This window comes from Hibiscus syriacus, unplaced genomic scaffold (genome assembly GCF_006381635.1).
Source record: "Hibiscus syriacus cultivar Baekdansim isolate YM2019G1 unplaced genomic scaffold, ASM638163v2 tig00111403_pilon, whole genome shotgun sequence".
In the NCBI taxonomy this organism is placed as follows: Eukaryota; Viridiplantae; Streptophyta; class Magnoliopsida; order Malvales; family Malvaceae; genus Hibiscus; species Hibiscus syriacus.
The window spans coordinates 899,445-924,163 of NW_024063083.1; the positions used below are offsets into that span (position 1 = coordinate 899,445).

Here is a 24,719-nt window from a genome sequence, read left to right on the forward strand (position 1 = left end):
TATAACTTGTATCTTCCTTCGTGTTGGTACATCTGAACAACTAACGACGGTGAATAGAAATTTTGAAACGTCAACTTCATCTCTTTTATTGTGATGTATGGACCATGAATGAATACTCTCTACATTTCGAAACCTATAGCTTTAATAAATAATATCATCCTTTATCCACTATCTTAGCATTTTTCAATTCATTAATGGTTTGTTACATTGGACAAGGCATAACCCTACAATCCCTATCATTTTGAATAGTGAATATCATATTAACTTACTTCCATAAGACTTTGTACCCCAAAAATCTAAAGATTCACTTTCAAAGCAATAGAGATTTGTGGAAGAACTTGAACCTCTAGTAGGTTAAACAATATAATTTTGGGGCAAAATAAATTATCTTGAAACTATGACATCTAATAAATACCGATACCAACATCCACAAACCCTTCTCTTATTGTGATTACACCAAAACAGAGGAATCTCCCAGATCTTTAACTTACACAACATATGGAGTTTATTCATCAATCACAAAATTACACCAAATTAACTATATCCCTGTAATGCTCTTATTCGGTTTCTCAAAGATTGGATATAAATTTCTAAGATTCAAACTTCTGGTATGCAAAAAATTTCTAGAGGTCAACACGGTAATCAAGTGAAAGTTTTGTGATTTCAGATTGTGTGTGCCAACTAGGGTATTTGCAATTCCTCATAATCATCCACAACAACCTGCTTCATAAATTTCAAGTTGGTCAATCCCATTTATCCAACATAATTTTGGGTTAGGCGAATAAGAAAGTGTGATTGGTTCGTATTACCTCATATCTCTTGCCATGGTAAGTGTACTCAACATGTAATTGCTTAGGTTCCCCAGGGCAAGGGTCGCAGAAGCCCATAATGCCCGACTTCTTTATTCCACCATGAAGCTGCATCAAAACATAAACTCTAGTCATGTTAATGGAATCCATCAACTGTTGATTTTTCAGATGCATATATGCAGAAATTCTCGAAACATAGGGAATTATCACAGCGAAACTGGTGACATAAGATCATAGAGTCGACAAATCGTATCTAACAGAAACAAACCTTAAGCTGCCCTGAATCGTTAACGAGGAAATTAAGAGGTAATGTTACATCCAACACTTGCAAGGCTAATTCATCGTCTGTTTCCGTGAGTTCATCCCCTTTCTTTAAAGCTTTACGACTTCCATAAATTGCCTTATTAATGACTAGTCCACCTGTTTCCTGTTGCTTATTTCTTTTCCTGTTGGCCACATTCTCCAACAACTGCTGAGCTTTTGAGGCTGTTTTCCTAGCCTCTCGTACCTTTATACACATCAAGTAAAATATATTCTCAAATTGTTTGAACAAGACAACTCAAATGCTTATAAAAGTAGGTGCAACGTCAATGTTTAATCTCAAAATTATTAAAGGTCATCACCTCTCTGGTGAAACATTAAGAAATTCATTCACCAAAGCATGACTTTGAAAATTAGGGCGAAATACTACATGGAAATAAAATCTCGGGTGAGATTTTTTGTGTGTGTGTGTGTGTGTGCGCCTTGAGTGCATCTAGTGCCCTTGACAACACTGGAAATAAAACATAAGCACAACAGCAGAGGATTTCAAGCATCTTGATGAAGTACCAAAGAGGCTAAAGGGCATATAAAATAAGGAACACCTAACACATTCGTGTAAACATACCTCGCTGGCAGTCCTTTCCATATTCTCTAAGGTCTTCTGCTTTTCCCTCTTAAGGTAATATGGTTTAAAAAAATATTTCTGCACGTGTATATAAAAAGGTAGCCATTTACATATAAATAAATACAATTATAAACAGAAAAGGAAAATGTAGACACATCCATTTTATCCTATGCAGATGATATTTAGCTTGAACTGGGTACAAAATAACTTAAGTAATAGGTTTTGTTTAAAGAACTAAAGAGTATGAATGCAGCTAACATCCAAAAAATCCAGTTTAATTTATCTAACCTGAAATGGGAAGAGGTTACCTTGAGTATAAAGTAAATTGATGTTGGAACTATGAAAGCACCGGTAGCTAATGCATAATTAAAATGACTGGAAAGCAAAACCTGCATATAACACACATAAGCAACAGATTAAATGCAGGAACTGTAATCAATATGAGAGACCAATATCTATTTAAAAATTCCCAACAGGAAAAAAATAAATTCCTAAATGTCTTCCTGCATTAAGTATACAATTTCTTTTCCTAACACCATGCTTACAGGCAAACATCATATAGCTAACGGTTATTACACTTCAATACATGGATCTAAAAGTTCAACCGTATGCACTTTTTTGGTGTATAACACAGATATGATTTCCCAGTGACAATTATGATATATTCAAGTGTATACCATTCAAATCTAATTCAACATGAAGAAAACTAAATGCCATATGCACTTGTAATGTATCTTTTAGTTTCTACAAAAAGTTGGGATAATTCTACTGTGCGGTGGTCTAACCTAAGGCTAATTTGCGACAGAATTTAACCTAAAATGCTACCGTATCCAACCTAAAAAGTTATACAATTGGTAATAATTTTGGTCGAGAATGTTACATTGCGGCGGGTTTTAACCTAAAATTTTACATGTCTACTGAAAATAGTTACACAATTGGTAATAATTTCAGGTACAACCGAGAATGACTTGACAATACCTTTTTAGGTTACAACAGGAATAGTTATGCAATTTATATGATTTGTTATGGAGAACGTAATATTTTCGGTTTCAACCTAAAATGTTACCCAGATTACTCAAAAAAGTTATGCTCTTGGCAACTTTTTCGGTTACTACAGAATTCTGCCATTTTTTAGCCTTATATTAGCCGATTGTATTTTAGACTCATCCCAAAAGTTGACAACCGGAGAGTTTTCTAAATTATAATATCATGATAAGTTTTACAGTGTGTTTCATGGTGCACTTTTCAAACATTCCATTTCTGAGAACTGACAATTATGCAAGGATAGACAATTTTATCCTATATCAAATTCTACACAAGCATGAATCCCGTTCTTGTCAAAACTCCTAAAAATAAGCAGTAGAACAAGGAAGTACCACACGTCAAAATGTCAAATGAAAAAACAAAACATATATAAAAGGCAAATCCATGCCTAAAATATAAATAACCTTGGAAACAAGTCAGAGATTATGATATTCTTACAGGAATAATTAACTTTTGGCTTCCACGGTGCAATTCAAATCTCCAAAAGATACCCTGGGCAACAAAAGAAAAGATTCAAAGGCCCATTTTATTTTTACCCTATGTGACAATATCACCATCTTCATACATAAAAACATAACCTAAACATGTCAATATAACACGATAGGGACAACAAAATGGTAACCCTTGGTTGGTTGCAGGAGCACAACATTCCAAATAGCTATATTTACGAATAAATGAGATTTTAGCAAAATATGGCGTTACTTGTGCAAAACACATGTAATTACCCGAATTCCAATTGTATAAAGCATGTGAACAGTACTAAAATCTGACACTTTCCTCCCACCACCAACTTCAACCTCAAGAGCAGTGCTGGAAAAGAAAAAATAGTAGTCAGTGCAGACCATAAGCTTAGTAGCCACTGTTCAAGCTAACCAAAAATAGTTACTCAATTTAAGAAGTAAATTTGATATTTTGATTTCTTCCAAGGTGCCACAGCTACATGAGAGCACTAAACAACCTCATACAAAGAGTAGAGAAACATTCCATCCTAAACATTGCACAAGATTTTTATCTAAAAAGGTACAATATCTTTCATTTATCAGCATAAACAGCAAAGAAGAATAAACATTAACTTGCCTCACTTATTCATCATCCATATTGGTTATGCAAACATACCTTCCAAATCTGCCTACAATACGACCTTGAGATTTTGAGGAAAAACGACGGGTATAACGAGCAGAGACCCCAAAAGAATGTGTGCCAAACTGCAGTTCTCAACATGAACGAAAGTATTAAAAAAACAAGTGGCATCATGCTGGCAAAAAGAAATAAACAAAACGTAAGGTTTTGAATAGAAGGTGTTGAAAGAAAGGCAAGAATGCTGCTTTACAAGTACAGTACAATGATATGTATCAATAGAATTTGCTAAAGACATAATTTGTCTGATCTCCATAAGAGGCTGAAAAAGGCAAGAATGCTGCTTTACAAGTACAGTACAATGATATGTATCAATAGAATTCGCTAAAGACAGTTCATTTGTCTTATCTCCATAAGAGGCTGAAACAGCAAATTATAATAGCTGAATCAATCTGCCCACTGATTATAGCTCCAAATTCCATCAGCTTTTGCATAAAAATTCAAAGTTATATCCATTCAAACTCAAGCTCTAGTGCACAAATGGACCAAAGATCACAACATTTCACTAGAAATTCAGGGATGCTTATTGATTATTTTGAGCCAAAAGTGTAAAAAACTAATGTAGCTTTAAGGGTCTACCCTAGACCATGAACGGAACAAATTAAGTAATATAATTGCACAAGTCTTTTGGTGTATCAAAGGTAGGTTCTAAATCCATCAGGATATCATTTTTGTTAGTTATTCTGCCATAAATTTGGAAACTTAAATAGTGAAAATTGACTTACCTTCACATCTCCACCAGCAGACATATTTTCGTCTTTCATTTTCCATCCAACCCCAATAGATGATTCTGGACCTAGAACAAGTTCTATCTGTAGAAGTGATGAAGAGCAAAAACAAAGTGAGTGAGATTAGAAGCCTCAAACAGAGCAGAAAAAACTAAGAGTTAGCATTTCACAATGAAGAATGATCAACCAGATTAAATTAAAAATAAAAGTAGCATACATTTCCACTTGCTGTATTAGAGAGTTGCCGAGTCCAGGAATTTGAAAGATTAATCGAGCCATCATGTAAAGACTTTGCAATTGCCATTGTAGCGGTTGAGTGTAATGATAACTGACTGGAAGGGAAAAAAGGAGAGATGATATACAGAGTAAAACTACTAAATGAGTAAACAAACACAGGTAAACTCCAAATGCCTACCGTGTTGTCTGCACACCTATAAGACTACGTAAGCCAAGTGATCCTATAAGCTCTACGGAAGAATCTGAAGAAATCTGATGCCTAAATACACCCGAGGCAACCCCACCACCGGAATTTTCTTTGACTCCCAAATTTCCACCAATTGAAATAGTATTCCGTTTTGATAACTGAGACTGAACTTCACTAGTCATAGCCATTCTGAAATAGTAAGAAAAAAAAATACTCAACATGCTATATTAATGTAATGACAATATAAAGGGCTAACAAACATTCAACCAAATCAATCAAAATTAAGAATAACACAAAAACGGGGGCAATACCCTCCCATAATGCCATCACCGTCTAGATACTGAGGCAGAGACAAATTAGCAACAATTGTACCCGAAGGTAGAAAATGGGACATCTTTTGTTGTTCCTTCATGCGTCTTAACTTCTCGAGCTGTTCTTTTATCTCTTCCACTTTATTCAACTTCGGGCCAAGCTCTAATCCGGAATTTAAACCTTCCATACCATAAATATCGTATATTTGCCTCTTGTTTTCATCAGATAATATTTCATATGCTTCACATATCCTTTGGAAATTCTCCGTAGCAATTTCCTTCATCTAAAATAGAAAAACGAAGCTAATTCTTCAAGTAAAACTTCGAATTAAAAAGTTAATTTAAAAAAATATTTGTTGAATGAGAAAGACTTACATGAGGAGCTTGGTATTTATCAGGGTGATAAACTTGAGCCCATTGCCGATAAGCTCTTCGGATTTCTTCATCGGAGGCGTCCGGCGATAGGTGTAACAGTGCGTATAGTTCTCTATTTGGAGGTCCGCTGGCGTCGTCTTCCCTCATTTCCTTTTTCACTTTAATTTTGATGTCAGCAGATAGAAGCTTATTAGGGATCTATTCTATTTTAAATGATTATTATGGAGGTTTTAGGGGTTTTTGGATTATGGTAGGAGAAGCGGTGTGGGTGTGGGCTTTATAAATTGCGCACGCCGCAAGGTTTGCTCTTAGGTTTGGAAAATTTTACCCAACATCCTATTACCAATTAGGGTTGTATGTCGAAAATTCTAAAATATAATTTATTAATATTAATTAAAAAATTGTAGAAATTGATTGTGATTGAAAATTTTTATCAGTAATATATTTTTTTTAGGTTGAAATCGAAAATATTAAAATCTTAATAACATTTTTCGTTGTAACAAAAAATATTATACATTTGTATAATTTTTTTGGGTATAAATCTTAAATCTGCAACGCAACTTTTCGATTGCATAAAAAATATACAAATTTATATAACTTTTTAGATTGAAAAAAATAATATTTTAAGTTGAAAACTATCTTAAATTAAGTTATTGTATAGCAGAATTACCCTATATATGTTGGCAATTTTATGGAATAATATTTAATTTTCTAAGAGTAAATAACATTATTTTATTTCAAAGTAACAATTTTATTAATCACATAAGTTGGAGGGGTTGCCAGCTAAAATTATATTTGATCTACGTGGCCAAGATATCGGAAGGTTTTTCCACTCTACATTACTTTGAAGTTTTGAATGATCTAAAATTACAAGTTTGAGGACTAATTTTGAATAAGAGTCATAGTTTGAGGATGAATTTGGAATGTTAAAAAATTTGGGGACAACTTTAGAACGAGAGTCATAGTTTAGGGATGAAATGAATATATTCAAAAGTTTATGTACCAACTTAGAATAAGTCATAGTTTGAGGATGTATGTTGCAATTAACTCTATTTATTTTGACAATACTTTATATTTATCATATCACTTTGCCTAAATTCCTCCTTTCCCAACACTATAATAAATTATATGAACAATCGAGAAATGAGCAGATAGATATGAAGCACTTACTAGGTTTTGATTGACCCACCAGTGGCAATATGGCATACTCATGCTCATGAATCATCAACAAACAGGTACTATTAATAATCATACATAAGCTTTAACAAGAAACTAGGTTCCAAATATTAAGAATGTCGTTTCTTTGAAGGGTCAGATAACTTACAAGTGAAGGTAAATATAATTTATTAAACTCAAAAGAATATCTATTAAATAGAGAAGGAAAACAGTCTTGAACATGATATTGCCTCACATTATACAACAGTTTTGCTGTGAATTGAGCATCTCAGGAGATCTGCAACAGTAAATGTGCTTGTTAGCTATGAATGTTACAAAAGTTCTTACGTCAAAACAACAACCAAAAACAAAAGTCCAGAAATTTGGGGCACTCCAAATTCCTTAAGTATATATCGCAAACAGATGGTTGGTTAAGATTGTGGAAAACAGTAGAGCACTTACAGTTGGCCAAGATTGGATAAATCAAATTCAGGAGCAAGCTCTTGCACAATATCATTCGGAGGCTGACCGCACTCTTGCATTTTTTGCATGAGGTCAACAATCCTGGTAAAGTTATTAGGATCGTTTTCATAAACACCATTAAGCTCCTTTATCAGTTCATATTGATGGGAGTAACGTTCATATTCTTCTTTGCTCAAATTAGCTTTATTCTCTTCTAACCACTGCGGGTATCTTTCTCCAATTTCCTTCATAGGTTCATGAAGGATCTCCTTAGATAAAAGTTGTTGCATCATAGTCTCTACAATCGATTCCATGTCCTGGTCAAAACAAAGGAATAATATTCATCCCTTAGCATATGCTGCTAGTGAAACCTAAAAAATTTGATAACACATACAGGAACATTGATCAAATATATGATAGGACATGCTTAAGAATAAAAGTATGCCCTCGATTGTTTATAGTAATACATGTCCATATGTATGTATGTCTTTGGTATGTGCACATACATGCAAGAACGCATACAACAATCAGTAACTTACAATTCTATTACTAGATGACTCAATCGGATATATGACTCAAACAAATTTAGAACTTTCAGATGCAACTCAACTAGGATGTGTTAACATATGAAAACCTATCTATTTCGGGCATATGATGCCAGGCTTGCGAGCCCTGAGAAGTGTGATGAGCGCTAAAACACAATTACCTCCTTAAAGCCAACATTTTCCTTAGGCTTTTCCCACTGCCTCCTCTTGCAACAAATGGACAATCATTTATGCACCCAAAGCCCTCAGACTGAATATAATTATCAACAAAAGTTTCCCTTTTCTTTCAGGAAATGTTTTTAAGCAGGTGAGAGGTGGGTTCAGAGGGGGCTGGAGAAGGTTAGTTTCAAAGACTCATGAGCTTGAGGTACTTTATTTTGAGCAGATATAAAGGACATTACCGTACTCCTACATATGAAGGATATAATGTACATTTCTCAAATGCAAAGAACCCGTTCCATGCCCCCTCTCCACACCAACAATAGGAAGCAGTCTTGATTATCAACATACAACTGGACAACAGTATATCCAGAGCTGACAATTAATGTTCAAGCCAAGTAAATCTCACCCAAATAATTGAATTATGTTCTAATATATAATAGCAATAGTTGAACTCCAACTTCAGAAATAAGAATCAAGGATCAAGAATAATCCAATTCATTCTCAGGTTTTAAAGTTAATGAGCCAAATTTACAACTACAGCAAAAACCAAACTGAGGTATGCAATACCTACTACACTCTCTAAAATAGCAAACAATTACAAAGATAGATAAACAAAGCATTAAAAGGAACAAGATCACATTGAAGCAAATATACCTGAGACCCAGCAAGCTCCTCAAACTGCTTGACCCAATCCTCCATCATTGCATCTTTACCAAAATCATCTGCACCAGGTTTCGACATAGATTCCAATCCTTTTACAGTCTCTCTGGTCTGTTCTCTGAGTTTATCAAGAGCCTCAGTGACATGGGATTCCTTTAAAACCTTTTGCTTTCCCTTTTTCTTGCTCTTCAAGTCAGGCAATCCCATTCCTAACCCTTGAACCCCACTAGGTAAAGAACCAGATTCTTGCTTCTTTGCTTCACCATCTCCTCCACCTGACCTATTAACCAAATATAAAGCTAAACAAAACTAAACCTCGGGCAATGCACCAGAATATTATCCAAGACATCTAATAAAAAATCTAACTTTTGAGGGGAAGAAAAAGCTAGAAAGGGAATTTTTAGCTTGGGGCCAAAAATTTAAACCTAGAAACAAAGGGATATTGGGGGACAAAAATATAAAAATTCACAAGAGAAAGACGATACCTGTGAGGAGGAGAGGTGAGATTGAGATTCTGGAAATCATCCAAAGCACCTGAAATAATAATTGGAAAAAAAGGTCAATTCAGAAGTTTTAAGAAACTAAATTGGAAGGAAAAAAATAAACAGAGAGACTTTTAGATACAGAAACATACTATCAAGAAGTTGATCTAAATCATCAGAGTGCTCAGCCATTTTTGCTTTCAGAAACCTATACTTCTCTGTTTCGCTGTCTGTATATATATATATATATAGGTAATGTCAAAGTACTGATTTTTGTTTTGGTTTTTGGGGAATCTGGGTTGAGCTGAATTGGAAAATGGAAGAGCAATCAGGCGGTGCAACGGATATGGGCGGAGTGAGTATCAAGATCCAACGGTGGAGATTGTTCGAGGGATTGACTATTTTTGACAAATAATGTCTCAGTCACAGGCTGGACCTTTGGCTGCTCATTTCCCCGATTTCCCCGATATATCACCGTTTACCATTTTTTTTTATCAGACACCGTTTAGATTATATATTTTGATTTAACACCCATTGTAAAAAGACGCATCACTGCAGCGCGTTTAACATTGATTTGACACCACGTAGGGTAAGATGCGCCCCTTGAGGCGCGTCTTATGCTGACATGGGATACACGTGTGTATAGCGTAGCCCCTGGGGCGCGCTTTAGGCTACGTAGGGTATAGCACGGGGCAGAGGCCGCGCCTTACCTGTGAATCTGCCACGCGTCAGTAAGGCGCGCCGCATGATGCGCCTTAAGTATAATTACTCACCTATCCCGACATTTCACACCCTAATCCCTCCCTATAAATACCCTCATCCTGAATCACTTTCATCACACCAAATTCTCTCAAATTCTCTCAACTTCTCTCAAATACTCTTATAATCTTTGTCTAAGGTATATTTTATTATATTTTTAATATTTTTTATTTAAGTATTTAATTTATTTAATATTTTACTTAATTAATTTTTTTGCATATATAAAATGGAAGATGGTCTACTTCGCTTGGATCGAAATAATATATCTCGACACCTTGCTAATACGGTAATATTTTAACGTTTTAATTTAATTAAAATTATTAGTAATAATTTATTGATTTATTTAATGCATGACTATTAGATTAAGAATTAATTTTTGTAATTATTTAATTTTAGGAGAATGACCGTGTATTAGATCCTTTTATTGGGAATCTTAAGTTAGTGATACCTAGCTATGTCTTGCCGTATTTAGTAGAGGTTGGATTCGGTTACATAGGTAGATATCAGAGTCACTGTAAGATAGAACCAGACCTTATTTATGCTTTAGTAGAGCGGTGGAGTCCGGAGACCCACACATTCCATCTTCCATGCGAAGAGTGCACGATTACACTTGAGGATGTTTCTATGCACCTGGGGCTTCCGGTGGATGGAGATGTGATATCGGGGATCACGCAGGGTTCCTGGACTGCTTTGTGTCGGGATAATCTAGGACGTGTCCCGGAAAGTTTTAACGGTGGTCGGATACCGTTAAATTGGTTAGATGCCAATTTTCGAGAGTTGAGCGAGGACGCGTCAGATGATGAAGTTAAAATATATGCACGGGCATGCATACTGCAGCTGATAGGAGGGTTGTTGATGCCAGACAAATCGCGCAACCAAGTTCACTGTATGTGGTTGCGACATCTTGTCGACTTTCATCTAGTCGGATCACTTAGTTGGGGCTCAGCAGTTTTGGCTTTCCTGTACAGGGAGATGTGTCGAGCCACTGACTACAGGCGTAATGCTATCGGCGGATATCTCCTGCTGCTGCAGTCTTGGGCATGGTATCGATTGCCCTTTTTATGTCCCGTTGTGAAGAATTCATTCGTATTTCTGTTACTCTTGATGTAATTATAAAACTGATTTCATATATTAATCATTTTATACCGTGTATAATAATTTTGTTTCCTTTAATAAGTGGTCTACTGAAAAATCATCAGGAGCTACCTGATGATTTAGAAAAAATTAGGGTGCTAATTGATCAGAAGACTGTCACACATGTATGAATTTTAATGTTTAAAAATCGATTTTAGATTTTAGATTATAGTTATATAATTAGATTATTATTTTGATAAAAAATTATATATATTTGTTTTAGTTTGAATGAGTGTCATATTCTAATGATGATGTGAGGATGGTGATCCCACCTGAGTTGAGGGGCCCATCAGATGTTTGGATAGCGATGGTCTATTTGATCTGTTATGCGATCGTCGAGTGGCACTCTACTGATTGTGTGCTCCGACAATTTGGTTGTTTTCAACCAATTCCGGAAGTACCTCACAATATGGACGAGTTGCATAGCACAGATAGACGCGGCAAGACCGATACAGATTGACTGGTGAGGCATCATGAGTGGGTCGTGTTGTGGGAGAATCGACATCGGTGCCTTCCCCGTATGTTGATGACTTGACGGTTGGTGATGATTATTATGAGTGGTTCAACAGAAACGGGAAACTGTTTCTGCTTCCCGAGGATGCACAAGGGCGGACCTTTCCACGACGTCGACAAAGGCCTTCACCGATACAGCACCATCGTCCCCCGACTCGTGGACGGAGAGCAGGTGCTTCCGGTTCATCCTCAGCTGCACCAGCAGGACCTTCACAGCAGCCACCGTCTGCAGCGACTTACATACCACAGTCATATATGATACCGTCATCGCCTTTCCATTACCAGATGCTGCTACCGCCGCTGCTGCCTTCATCTAGTTTTATCCGTCGCCGCCACCTTCACAGAGGTTTATGACCCCTCCTGGAGACTATTATGAGTCTATGTTTGCAGATCCGACTTGGGGTTCATATGCTGGATATTTGGCGGTTCATCCTCATCACCCATGGCCGCAGCACAGACACATCCTGTACAGTTTTCACACTCAGCAATGTCTGGGTTTTATGAGTTTTCCCAGTTTTCGCAGGCCGGTGGGATAGTCAGTCATACACCTCCAGGGTCCTTATTTTATGGAGGTTCTTCATCGCCATCAGCTCCTCATCAACAAAATTTAGCTGCTCAGGACGAGGACGATAATGATGACAGCGAGGAGCCACAACCAGTGATTCGAAGAAATCCTCCTCGATACCGACAGCTACCGCCCTGCGGAACACATTCGCGTCGCAGGCATCGATAGATTTTATTTTTTTATTATATTTTATTTAGTACTTTTTATTGTAGTTGTTTATTGGACTTTTTTATTGTAATTTTTTATTATTTATCATTTAATACTTACTTTAATTCGTTAATATGGTTGGATATATTTTAATTTATTTTGTTAAATTTGTTGGACTTTTTGTTAATTTATTTTGCTTAATTTTGTTTATTACCATTTAATATTAGTTATTGTAATTTGGTTATCATTTACCATTTAATACTTATTGTATCGTTAATACCAATTATTCGTTAATATAACTCCAACGTCCAATCTCGTATAATTGTATTGTTTTTTTAATCTTCATCAACGGTTATCGAATAACATTAACTTGAAGTAAATGCAAATTAAAGTACAATAATTATTAATTGATAAACAACTACATCATTTCCTCATCAATTGTTACTTGATTACAACAAAAGTGGACATGTTTTTCTAGTGTGTCATGGTTTCTACAATGCCCACATCTTCTGTCTTGTCTAGATCTTTCTCGAATATCCATATCGCAATTAATTCGATTGGATTTTGGACGACCACGCTCCCTCAATAAAATCAGATTTGGTACAATCGGAAGCCAATCTTGAACCCCATCAGGGTCTTTGTCATTACCTATAGGGAAAACTCAAATTTGTATACCTTAAAAACTTCAGATAGTAGTATACGTGATCCACAAAATGGTTATAGTCTTGACGTGTATGCGAGCAAGCTGCTATCACATGAGAGCATGGATATTTCAGAGCTTGAAAAAACCTGCAGTCACACGTTCTATCCCTTAGATTTACTCTTAACGATACAACTTCAATCCCTTGAAGAGGTCGAGGCAACTCTGTGACACGAAACATTTCATGCCTTCTAGAGAAGCTTGTTACAAACATCCCATTTGATGCAACAATTTTTTTCTGTAGATCTGCAACTAATCTAGGGTGATAGACATGACCGCCTTGCATCCAGGTTTGAGTTTGTCCCCCGAGCTTCGCAAAAAGTGCCCCCAAACGAAAATATATAGTCTTTACCAAAGCCGCTACAGGTAAGGGACGTGCACCTTTAAGGTTGAATTGATTGCCTCTGCCAAGTTGGTCGTGTGTCCATATCGATATCCACCATCATATGCGTTCATCCACATTTCTTTATCAATGAGGCTGATGTAATCGTATCCTTCCTCGTTCTTCGCCTGTAATTCTTGAAGCATTGATTCAAACGTTCGAGGAAGAAGTTCATAATCTGATCAAAAAATGTATAACGTACTAACCATATCAAAAGGATCGAAAGAAAACAAACTACATCAGTTTCACTTACCCATGCGCACAAGTAATTGACGCTCATCATTCTTCTTGTATCTTCCATGGTAGTTCGCAGCAATGTGTCGGAGACAATACCTATGTTGTACAAAGGGTGGTTGCCACATTGAACCCAAAGGCTCCATTGCTGCTTTGATCTCAGCTCTACGATCTGAAATGACACATATTTTTTCCCTCGTGATAACATGTGCACATAAATTTCAGAGGAAAAAACCCCAAGAATTTGTATATTCTCCTTCGACAAGAGCAAAAGAAACTGGAAGAATGTTGCGATTGTCATCTTGGACAACTGCCAATAATAAAACTTGCTTGTATTTTCCATACAAGAAAGTCTCGTCGATCTGGACCACAGGTTTGCAGTATTTGACAACATTAACGCACTGTGGGTAATCCAAAAAACCCGGTAGAATTGACATCGATCGCGGATAACTCGATCATTATGGTATGCATAGGAGGTTTTGAAATCCACAATTGTCCCAGAATTCAACCTCCGTACCAGCCCAAACCAGCCTGGAAGTTCGTTGTAAGATGCATCCCATTCGCTATGAAGTTTGACAATGGCATTTTGTTTTGCCAACCAAGCTTTTTTATAGGAGACAGTGTACTCATACTGCGATTGTATAGCTGAAATCAACACAGCAACAGCTATATGAGAGCTTGCTTTTACCATGGGCATGATGGCTTGACATATCACTTCCGAGTCCAAGTTGGGATGATCTTAGTTGACCCCTCCAACACAGCATGTGTGAAGACCGTTATATACTGTTAGTTCCCATCTTTTGTTTTATCTCTTCCTCTTTGATACGCGAACCATCTAATTACATCCGTTTTCGCGTCGGGCACAGTAGCATACAGATTTTTCTGTCGTGGAGCGGACGACTCTCGATTGAACAGAATTACGGATATTATAATTTTTTATAGCCATCATTGCTTCTTCTTTACTTGAAAACTCCATGCCTAAATATAACTCATTATTATTTATTGATGAGTAATATCTATAGTCACCGAGATGAGGCATATCCGCAAATTCTGGCGCATACATTACACCATAATCAGCTTCATACATGTGTGCTGGAGGGTCAGTTTGTGCCACATTTGCTGAAACTTCATCCACATCATCATCATCATCGGAGTTGAATTACGGTGATTCTGGGTGAATGAATAGTCCAGTCTCAGCACCATCTGCACCAGGCTCACTAAGCGGTTCTTCTGGTGGAGATGATGGTTCCTCTATGCTCTCTACATTTAGGTCGAAGCGCCTACTACTTGCACGCCTTCCCCTTGAACTGGAAGGCATATCGACATTCAGATCGAAAAAGCTAGCAGTCAAATGCCTCCCCCTGGAGCTTGAAGCCATCGTGTCAAATGAAAACTGCACAGATTATTACGTTGATGGAATCTCCATATTAAGGTCAAAGGGATTTGCAGATGAATGTCTTCCCCTTGAACTGGACGCGATGTTGCCATACAGATTGTTCGTCGACCCACCTCGGTACATATTGTAAGGAGTTACGGATGAATGTCTCCTCATTATGGCATTAAAATCATTACACATTACAACATTAAAATCATTACACATTACTGTCGTCGGGCTGTCAACTTGATCAACTTGTTCAGCCAGCCCATAGTGGGAGCTTAATGATTGACCCCGAACAGCACACACTTGAACAAACTTTGCATACATCTCAATATCGTCGTCTGAATAATTACTTTGAGAATCAGTCATTATTTCAACATCATAATTGTTCGATAGTTCGAACGCTGTATAAGTTAATGGCAACAATGATGTTGGAAATCTGTACTGCAACGACGACATTCTTCTACTACTTCTAACATGAATCTTCCTTGAAATATTCGTTAACAGCTCCTCAAGAGTTATGCTTCTCTTCAATAATATTTTAACATGCTCAGTTGATACGAAAACAACGTCGGTTTCATCTTGTCTAATTTCACCATCATAATAAACAATAGTTGAAAGTCGCGCCATTCTTTGAGTTTAAAAGTGTGGCATTATTATATCTGCAAAAAAACAATTAAAACAAAACTGATTAAGTAAATAATATATAAACGAAAAATATAACACAATAAAATTTTTACACATAAACGTAAATAATTTAAATAATATAATTTTATATTATTATATGTACCGCAAAACTATTTCGACGTATGCTCCCGCTTTCTAATTTTACAAACACAGAAATTAATTGACAACAATTAGTATAATATTTTTCAAATAATCATAATAAACAATAAGTATAATAAAAAAATTATCACAAAATTACTTAATAACGAAAAATCGCACGAACTTCTGAATCAAATATGAAAAGATTGTCGGATTGTTGTATTAATTTTTTTATAACCGAGAGGAGATGTGAGGAGTTACCGGGGGAAAAGAGTATTTATAGCCATGAAAAGCTACAAGACACGGTACCTTCACAGCGCATTACATAATTATATTCGCGCCTAACATAATTGTGTTAAAGGTAAGGCGCGGTCCATACCCCGCGCTATACTCTATGTGGCCGAAAGCGAGCCCCAGGGGCCGCGCTATACACACGTGTATCCCATGTCAGCATAAGGCGTACCCCAAGGGGCATCAAATCAACGTTAAACGCGCTGCAGGGGGTGCGCCTTTCTACAAAGGGTGTTAGATCAAGAAATATAGTCTGAACGGTGCCTAATCGAGAAAAAAAATGGTGTACGATGATATATTGGGAAAATCGCCGCTCATTTATTCTTTCTTTATGCTTTTATATATATATATATTTGAATGAAGCTTTTATAATTTTAAGATAGAAGGAAAACAATATAATATTTCTCAAAAGAAATTAACAAGTAATAATATATTGTTAAGCTTAATTAATTATTATACACATTAATTATTTTTAATAATATAAAATTCAATTATTATGAATATTTTTTATACATATGTTTACTATGAATAGCATACTATACATTGAATATAACTTTAGTGTATCTTATTATCATAATTTTATTATATGCTAAAATTAAAATTTTATTTGATATCTACTCTTTTTGTTTATAGATATAAAATTTAGAGAAAAAAATTATATATAATTGATTTTGAAAAAATATTTTAAAATTTTCTATTTAATTTGCCTATCTTCATTATTTTTAATAATATAAAATAATAAGTAATTGTTATAAATAATTGTTTATTATATATATTAGATATTGATTGAAATCTTATATATTGGCCTTTAATAATACTATTATATATTATTGATCGTATATTTTTTATTGGGTGATTTAAAAAAGTTAATTCTTTATGATATAATATTATTTCATATTAATGAATTAATCAATGCATCGATGGTAGATAAATTATTACATGTATTTTTTTAGTAAACTACACGGTGACCATTCAACTATTATCTATTTTCATTTTGACCACATATACTTTTATTTAATCAATCAAATCATTAAACTATTTAAATATTTCAATCAAACTATTGGCCTATTAATATTTAACGAGGGGATGATGTGGTTGTTAAAATAATTTTTATAATTATTCTTTTAATCATCAATATTTACACATTCTATTAATTTAATAATTATTTCAATTTATTCAATAAATTTTTATGTTTTATTAATTTTTAATTTATTTAATTCAATTGATTTTTTTCTCTTATCATACGGTGACACATGTCATTATATCCAACATTATATATATACAACATATATGAAATTATGCCAGGAAAAGAAAGAAATATAAACAGTTTGGGGAAGCACTTGAATCATTGGACCAAATATAAAAAATTAATTCAAATTGGATAGATTTTAATATATATATACTTTAAACTGTAATTAGTATAAGGTTAAAAATAAAAATAAATTTAAGAATTATATTTAAAAACAAAATTTAATATTTTCTAAAGTTAATCATTCGATATTTATGTATGATAATTTACTATTTAATTGTTTATATGTGATAATTTGTAGTCGTATAAATATCAAATGATTAAATTTTTTAAACTATAATTTTAATTAAAATAAAAGATTAATAAATTTTAAATTATTTATTTAAAGGTTTTTTTAAAACAATAAATTATCACGTATAAATCGGAAACGTTAAAAATTAAACTTGATTTTAAAATTAAAAAAAAAACTTAATTTCATTTTTATTTTTAAATAAATTATATATATATATATATATATATATATTAAAATTTGTTATTTTGTAATTAATTTTATGGCTTGGTTAGGAGGTTTAGGTGCTTTTAAACTCTTTTTAGATGGCCTTAGCTCGAATCCTCCAAACTATTTTTATTTCTTTCTTTTCCAGGTGTAACTTAATACGAGTTCTATGTAAAATGTTAGAATCAAACTAACATATTTGTGGTTTGGCCCAGTGGTAATGTCGCTTATCTCCATTCAAGGGGACACAGATAAGTTCCCCCATGCTCAGTTTATGTTGTTTAATTTTCTTGACATGTCATCGTATGATTGGAAGAGAAATCATTTCGATGAAATATATTAAAATTAATATAAAAAATAATTAGATGGTGACATATGTCATTACCTGATTGGAGGATTAAATTTATTAAATAAATTAAAAGTAGTGTTAAATAATAGAATGTGTAAATATTGAGAACAAAAAAAAATTATACCATTGTTTTAACAGCTACATCATATCTTCCGTTAAATATTAATTGAAACATTTAAATAGTTGGTTGGTTTGATTGACTAAATCGAAACATCGGTGGTAAAAATGAAAATGGATAATAGTTGAGTGGTCACCCATGTAGTTTACCCTTCTTTTTTTATTATTAATCTTGATAAGTATAAGATAATATATATTCAAATATAACTCTTAACCATTTGACATTAAACGCTCTAACCTCCGGCATTCACGGTGCTTGAACCCAAGACTTCAAAGCATATCAACAATTCTTTTACTATCAAGGTGATTTAGTTCATGCTATTCCATGTATTTCATATACATGTCGTGCCTTCAATGCACAATGCTTCGTTGCTCATAATATCAGACGAAAGATTTATAATAAATCCTTGATTATTTCATAAATATTTGATATGATCTTTCAACAATATGCTGTTTATATTTAAGTATTTTTAATGACACGTGATTGAATTATAAGTTTAAATTAGATTATTATTCTTTTTATTGAATTTATTTATCAATTTATACTATATGCTTTTTGTTCAGAATTAGGAATCACTATTTATTTTTATGATTTTATAGATAAAAGTTTGCATGTTTAAGTTTATTAGATAATTTATTGGAATTTTTTAATCTCCTCCTACACTAATTAATATTTTATTATGCTTATTTCACGAGTTTCTAATTTATTTGATTAATATAATCAAAGAATAGAAATTGTTGTTATCCATGATTAAATGATGTGGTTATTCATTATAGTACGTAACTTCAGGGTATTGGGTTTCAAAATTCAATTTTGATAGCCAAATTTTAGTAGGATTCAAAATCGACATACTCAGATTGGTAAAAGTTATATTTTAGTCCATAAATTGAGGTGTAATTGTATAATTGAACGTCACATGCTTGTTATATGTGACATTTAGTCCTAAATTTGATATTTGGTGATTGTTTGAAGGCTTGATTGTTTGATTTAGTTCTGATTCGATTTGATAAAGTTCTGATAAATAACTATAGCATCTTCTGTTGGATTTCTAGTTAAACTAAGTTGGGGTGTTTCAAATCTTTGGTGTCTAGCTGGTGATTTTGATATCATAGTCAACATTGAAGAGAGCTCGAACCCTTTTAGAAAAAAAAATCAACTTTTAGTGGATATGGATGAACTCCAATACTGTATTGGTGATTTGAGCTTAAGGGATCATTTTTTTGCCCCTCCTCATACTTGAACTTAATATGCAAGTTGAAGGGATTTTATTAAGAAAGTTTGATCAAATTATGGTGAATGAGATATGACTAATTCTCGAATAAGAATAACCGAAAGCGTTGTTAATAACTCATTCTTTTTTGTTCAGATATATCGTTCATTTTGAGGCATACAAAAATTCAACTCTCCTAACTTTTTACAATTATTTCAACTCTCTTTGATTTAACGCTCAAGATTTTGTCAATGTCTTCTTCTTCAATGTTCTCTATCTTAGTCTATATGTTGAAACCCAAAATCGAATCTAAACCTTTTATTTGCTAGTGTGACGATATGTATAGATTCATTTGATGGCATGATTTGGAATTTAGGATTTAATACAAGATTTGGGGTTTAGGATATGGCACAATATTTTGAAGGGCAAAACTTTCGAGATAATGTTATGAAAGAAATTAATTCACGAGCTAATGCACTCCCAAGATTAATTGCTCAAATAGAGTGAAATCCACAGTGTTGGCCGTAGGTCGCCATTCCTTCCAGGCGACCTTGTAGGTCGCCATGCACTCCGGGCGACCTACCCTTGCTCAAACAGAGAGAATGAACGTGTTGCATGGCACATGCATGTCCCAACACATAGGTCGACATGCCCTCCGGGCGACCTTGTAGGTCGCCATGCACTCCGGACGACCTACCCTCACTCGGCTGCCCTCGGATTCCCTCGCATAGCTCGCTCGGCTGCCATCGCATAGCTCGTTCGGATGGCCTCGGATGCTGTCGGATAGCCTCGGTCGGATGGCCTCGGATGCCCAGCGTGTTGGGACGTGCATGGCACATGCTATCTCTTGTAGCTCGCCGAGAAGACATGGCGACCTAGTAGGTCGCCCGGAAGGCAAATAGGCAAAACTTTCGAGATAATGTTCTGGAAAAAATTAATTCACGAGATAAAGCACTCCCAAGATTAATTGCTCAAATAAGGTGAAATCCACAGTGTTGGCCGTAGGTCGCCATGCCTTCCGGGTGACCTACTAGGTCACCATGTCTTCCCGGCGAGCTACAAGAGATAGCATGTGCCATGCACGTCCCAACACGCTGGGCATCCGAGGCCATCCGACCGAGGCTATCCGAGAGCATCCGAGGCCATCCGAGCGAGCTATGCGAGGGCAGCCGAGCGAGCTATGCGAGGGAATCCGAGGGCAGCCGAGCGAGGGTAGGTCGCCCGGAGTGCATGCGACCTACAAGGTCTCCCGGAGGGCATGGCGACCTATGTGTTGGGACGTGCATGTGCCATGCAACACGTTCATTCTCTCTGTTTGAGAAATGGTAGGTCGCCCGGAGTGCATGGCGACCTACAAGGTCGTCCGGAGTGTATGGCGACCTTGTAGGTCGCCCGGAAGGCATGGCGACCTACAGCCAACACTGTGGATTTCACTCTATTTGAGCAATTAATCTTGGGAGTGCATTAGCTCGTGAATTAATTTCTTTCATAACATTATCTCGAAAGTTTTGCCAAATGAATTGTGGGTCAGCAGCAATGAAGATCAAGGAAAGATCACCAGCCAAAAGAAAGAATTCATGATTCATCCATGAATGAAAGAAATATTACAAACTACGACGAAAGAAAAAAAAGAAGAATGCAGGGGAAAATACATTGGAAGTATTCCTCCAAGTATTCGATTTTTATGCATCTGATACCACACTAAACTTATCATCTTCCAATGGAGCTGGCAAGTTTAGATCTATGAAATTGTTGTCAAATTTGCCTGAATTTGCAGCAGTGTTTGATGAAGAAGCTGAAGCGGGCAAATGAGATTTCTTGTGACCGCCAAGTGCTTGTCCCGACCCGAACACTCTGCAACAAAATGGGCACTCAAATCTCTTGCTGTCATTGCCGATAACGGCGGCAGCAACTTTGCCGGTTATTTTAGTTTCAGGACACACCCTTTTATGTTCATCCAATGTACCATAAGATCCAAATGCCTTGCTGCATTTCCCACATTGATGTTTCCCGTTGATCTTCTTCTTGCTTAACTCACTTTTCTTGTTGCTCAACTCGATGTGCTCCAATTCTTCCAACGACTCAACTGATTTTTGTGATTTCCGCTCCACATTGTTCCTTTTCCAAGCATCTCTTGACAGCAACACAAGGCACATAGCAACATGTTCTTCGAGGGAAGTATCGGAAACTGAACTCATCGCTTCCGGCTCGGTCGGTGGTGAGTCGATCAAACTGGGTAGACTCGACAGCTTAAGTTTCTTGATTCCGTCGGTTGTCGCATTATTATTAACAGTACCCATCTTGGGTTTTCTCTTGGATTGTCTTCGAGATGGGTTTCTTGATTCGGTCTCGCTCTCTCTGTCTTGGACGACGGACCCAGAATCAGGTGCAAATGAGAATCCAGGATCAGCAAACCTGAAACTCTTCTTGGGATTCTCTCTTAACCCATAAGCCAAAGACTCGGTTCCATTGCTTTTCTCTCGCTCTTCTCCTGATGAAGACGAAGAAGAAGAATCTGAGTCAGTACGGTTACTGAGTTTGCGGGGCAGTGGATGGTTTGCTAAGTGACCTTTCATGTGACCTCCTAAAGCTCTGCCATTGGAGAACCTTCGAGCACAGAGTTTGCATTTGTGCTTCTCCATTGTCACGAAACACAAGCAAAGATCAAAGCTTTATGTTTATCTCTCTCTCTAAATTCCTATCTTTCTTTGTAAAAAGCATGAGAAAGTGATGGAAAGAAAGATTTGGAGCTTCAAAAGGAGTATGTGACGAGAAAAAAAAAAACACTTAGGTTACATTTGGTTCGGAATGTAAGATTACCGATGAGAATAAAAAATTATCAGAGAATATGATTACTGAGAATATTGTATTTTGTGTTTGGTTGGTTTAGAAGGAATGTAAGATTACCGTCTTTGGTTAAATAAATAAAAGATTATTGGAATATATATTTAACCAAATTGTCCTTATTATATATTTATTTTTTTAAGAAGTTGAATTCTACTATAATATTACTATAATTAATTTATATATTTTCTTTAAAAATTTAAATTCATAAAATTTATATAATTTTTTTTACAAAATTTAAAAGATAAATAGGTTTAATAAAAGGGTAAAATTTTATTTTAACCTTAAATTTCATATAAATTTTAATTATAGATTTTTTTTGTAAATCTAAAATAGTTTAAGGATAAATTTGTAATTTAACCTTCGTAGAATTTTTATTATTCAACGACAGAAGAAGAATATTTTTGAAATATATTTTTTAAGGGTATTTTAGTCCAAAATGTCGGTAATCCAACAATACCTAAAAGAAGGGAGGTAATCACATTCTCAGTAATATACCCTAAAAAAATCCACTGTTGGTAATAAAAGATTACCGAGAATGAGATTACCAGCCAACCAAACGGGGGAACGAGTATTTCATTCCCCCGGTAATACAACATTCCTTGAACCAAACAGGGCTAGAGTGCGTTTGGTTCACGGAATGTAAGATTAACAGTGGAAATAAAAAATTACCAAGGAATATGATTACTGGGAATGTTGTATTTTGTGTTTGGTTGGTTTAGCATGAATGTAAGATTACCGTGTTTGGTTAAATGAATAAAAGATTATTGGAATGTATATTTGACCAAATTGTCCTTATTATATATTTATTTTTTTAACAAGTTGAATTCTACTATAATATCACTATAATTAATTTATATATTTTCTTTAAAAAATTTAGATTCATAAAATTTATATAATTTTTTTACAAAATTGAAAAGATAAAAAGGTTTAATGAAAGGATAAAATTTTATTTTAGCCCCTGAACTTCATATAAAATTTTAATTATAAACTTTTTTTTGTAAATCTAAAATAGTTTAAGGATAAATTTGTAATTTAACTTTCGTAGAATTTTTATTATTCAATGACAGAAGAATGATATTTTTGAAAGAATTTTTTAAAGGGCATTTTAGTCCAAAACGTCGGTAATCCAACAATATCTAAGGGAAGGGAGGTAATCACATTCCCGATAATAAACCCCAAAAAATTCACTGTTGGTAATAAAAGATTATTGGGAATGAGATTACCGGCCAACCAAACGGGGGAATGAGGATTTCATTCCCCCTGTAATACAACATTCCTTGAACCAAACGGGGCCTTACAACTCAACCCAACCCAAAATCATAATTTTTTATTTACTTAATGATCTATTAAAATAATGCAAATATTTTTTTTAATATTATAATAAAATATATAAATATTACCATTATATTTCTTTAGGTTTGGAAAATAATATCAAAATAAAAAAAATTTACTATCATGAGTGAGATTAAAAAAGTACGAGTAAATTGGCACTGGGGTAAAATATACAAATCATTACTCAACTATCTTATCTCTTTTATTTTGGTCACTCAGTTTTTAAAATTTTCAATTTAATCACTCAACTTTGAACATTGAATTTTTTTGATCACTACTTTTTTTTCTGTAACTTTATGGTGACATGACATTTTTATTAATTTTAAAACTGCTACATAGGTAATTGATAAATATTTTATTAATATTAAATTTTATATTTTTTCTCTGCCGTCTATTGTCGTGTTTGTTTTGCATGGGAGGGAGTTGGAAGATGAACGAGGCAAGCTATAGAGGTAGCTTCTGCTTGCTTGGGTGAAGCTCTAAAGAAGTGCAGGATGATGCGATCCTTTCTTTTCAAGTGGCCCGTAGTCCTTTTCTGTATTTAGGGTTGATAACCTATTATCAATTGCTAAAAAAATGTTGCTTTAGATGTTTATGTTAGTTTACTTGCTATGCGAAGTTCATATTCTTCTTATTGTAAGTTCCAAATTCTCTGCTTCTCTTTAACTTTTTGGTTTTAGATTTAAATTCTTTTGACAGTAATCAATAAATTGTTTTGTTGTGGGGTTAGCAAAGGTGCATTACAGTATGGTACCCATATTTCTATTAGTAGTTGATAATGTTGAAATGGATAAGTCGTTAATACATTCAACAGTTAATCTTGACTACAATGTTTAGCTATGTTTATTATGTATAAGGAGATAATTAGTGTTGATTTTCAAGATTAAAACTAAAATATGGATGGTTTCTCCCAGTAGTGGAATCAGATGGAATTAACTCATTCTGAGCTCTGATGCTACATTTTCATTTTAGCATAAGCTTTTCAGTACTTGATGTCCTGTACCATCATTTTACCTTAGAAAAGAATGCATTCTCATTTTTCATTGAAGTTTCACCAAACCAATCTCTTA

The 24,719-nt window shown here is 34.7% G+C and overlaps 3 protein-coding genes across 4 annotated transcripts; all 3 read right to left on the reverse strand.

Moving 5' to 3' along the window:
* Positions 1 to 426: 426 nt before the first annotated feature.
* LOC120162646 (chaperone protein dnaJ 13-like) lies at positions 427 to 5,940 on the reverse strand. Its single transcript, XM_039172757.1, has 13 exons — positions 5,715 to 5,940; positions 5,340 to 5,623; positions 5,020 to 5,217; positions 4,822 to 4,936; positions 4,602 to 4,688; positions 3,856 to 3,944; positions 3,465 to 3,549; positions 3,178 to 3,231; positions 2,004 to 2,084; positions 1,696 to 1,773; positions 1,078 to 1,317; positions 810 to 917; positions 427 to 720 (listed from the first exon to the last, which is right to left on the reverse strand). Exons 1-13 carry the CDS (start codon positions 5,859 to 5,861, stop codon positions 682 to 684), a joined length of 1,605 nt encoding a protein of 534 aa, XP_039028688.1. The 5' UTR covers positions 5,862 to 5,940; the 3' UTR covers positions 427 to 681.
* A 1,116-nt stretch (positions 5,941 to 7,056) lies between these two features.
* LOC120162610 (peroxisome biogenesis protein 19-2-like) lies at positions 7,057 to 9,406 on the reverse strand. Of its 2 annotated transcripts, none has more exons than XM_039172718.1 (5): positions 9,333 to 9,406; positions 9,184 to 9,232; positions 8,693 to 8,978; positions 7,332 to 7,648; positions 7,057 to 7,167 (listed from the first exon to the last, which is right to left on the reverse strand). In XM_039172718.1, exons 1-5 carry the CDS (start codon positions 9,370 to 9,372, stop codon positions 7,122 to 7,124), a joined length of 738 nt encoding a protein of 245 aa, XP_039028649.1. In that variant the 5' UTR covers positions 9,373 to 9,406; the 3' UTR covers positions 7,057 to 7,121. The 2 variants fall into 2 exon arrangements, with proteins under 2 accessions (XP_039028649.1, XP_039028650.1); XM_039172719.1 differs by having other exon boundaries at positions 8,693 to 8,967; positions 9,333 to 9,387.
* An 11,739-nt stretch (positions 9,407 to 21,145) lies between these two features.
* LOC120162621 (zinc finger protein ZAT9-like) lies at positions 21,146 to 22,153 on the reverse strand. The gene has a single exon (XM_039172728.1). It carries the CDS (start codon positions 22,110 to 22,112, stop codon positions 21,153 to 21,155), a length of 960 nt encoding a protein of 319 aa, XP_039028659.1. The 5' UTR covers positions 22,113 to 22,153; the 3' UTR covers positions 21,146 to 21,152.
* Between the last annotated feature and the right edge of the window lie 2,566 nt (positions 22,154 to 24,719).

Excerpts from the sequence above, each read along its gene's own strand:
- LOC120162646 (XM_039172757.1), bottom strand. The coding sequence starts at position 5,861 with ATGAGGGAAGACGACGCCAGCGGACCTCCAAATAGAGAACTATACGCA. Across the intron at positions 4,689-4,821 it reads CTAATACAGCAAGTGGAAAT|ATAGAACTTGTTCTAGGTCC; the intron begins GTATGCTACTTT and ends TCACTTCTACAG. Across the intron at positions 2,085-3,177 it reads GCCAAAAGTTAATTATTCCT|GTTTTGCTTTCCAGTCATTT; the intron begins GTAAGAATATCA and ends TGTTATATGCAG.
- LOC120162610 (XM_039172718.1), bottom strand. The coding sequence starts at position 9,372 with ATGGCTGAGCACTCTGATGATTTAGATCAACTTCTTGATA. Across the intron at positions 9,233-9,332 it reads TTTAGATCAACTTCTTGATA|GTGCTTTGGATGATTTCCAG; the intron begins GTATGTTTCTGT and ends TTATTATTTCAG. Across the intron at positions 7,649-8,692 it reads AGGAGCTTGCTGGGTCTCAG|GACATGGAATCGATTGTAGA; the intron begins GTATATTTGCTT and ends TGTTTTGACCAG.
- LOC120162621 (XM_039172728.1), bottom strand. The coding sequence starts at position 22,112 with ATGGAGAAGCACAAATGCAAACTCTGTGCTCGAAGGTTCTCCAATGGC.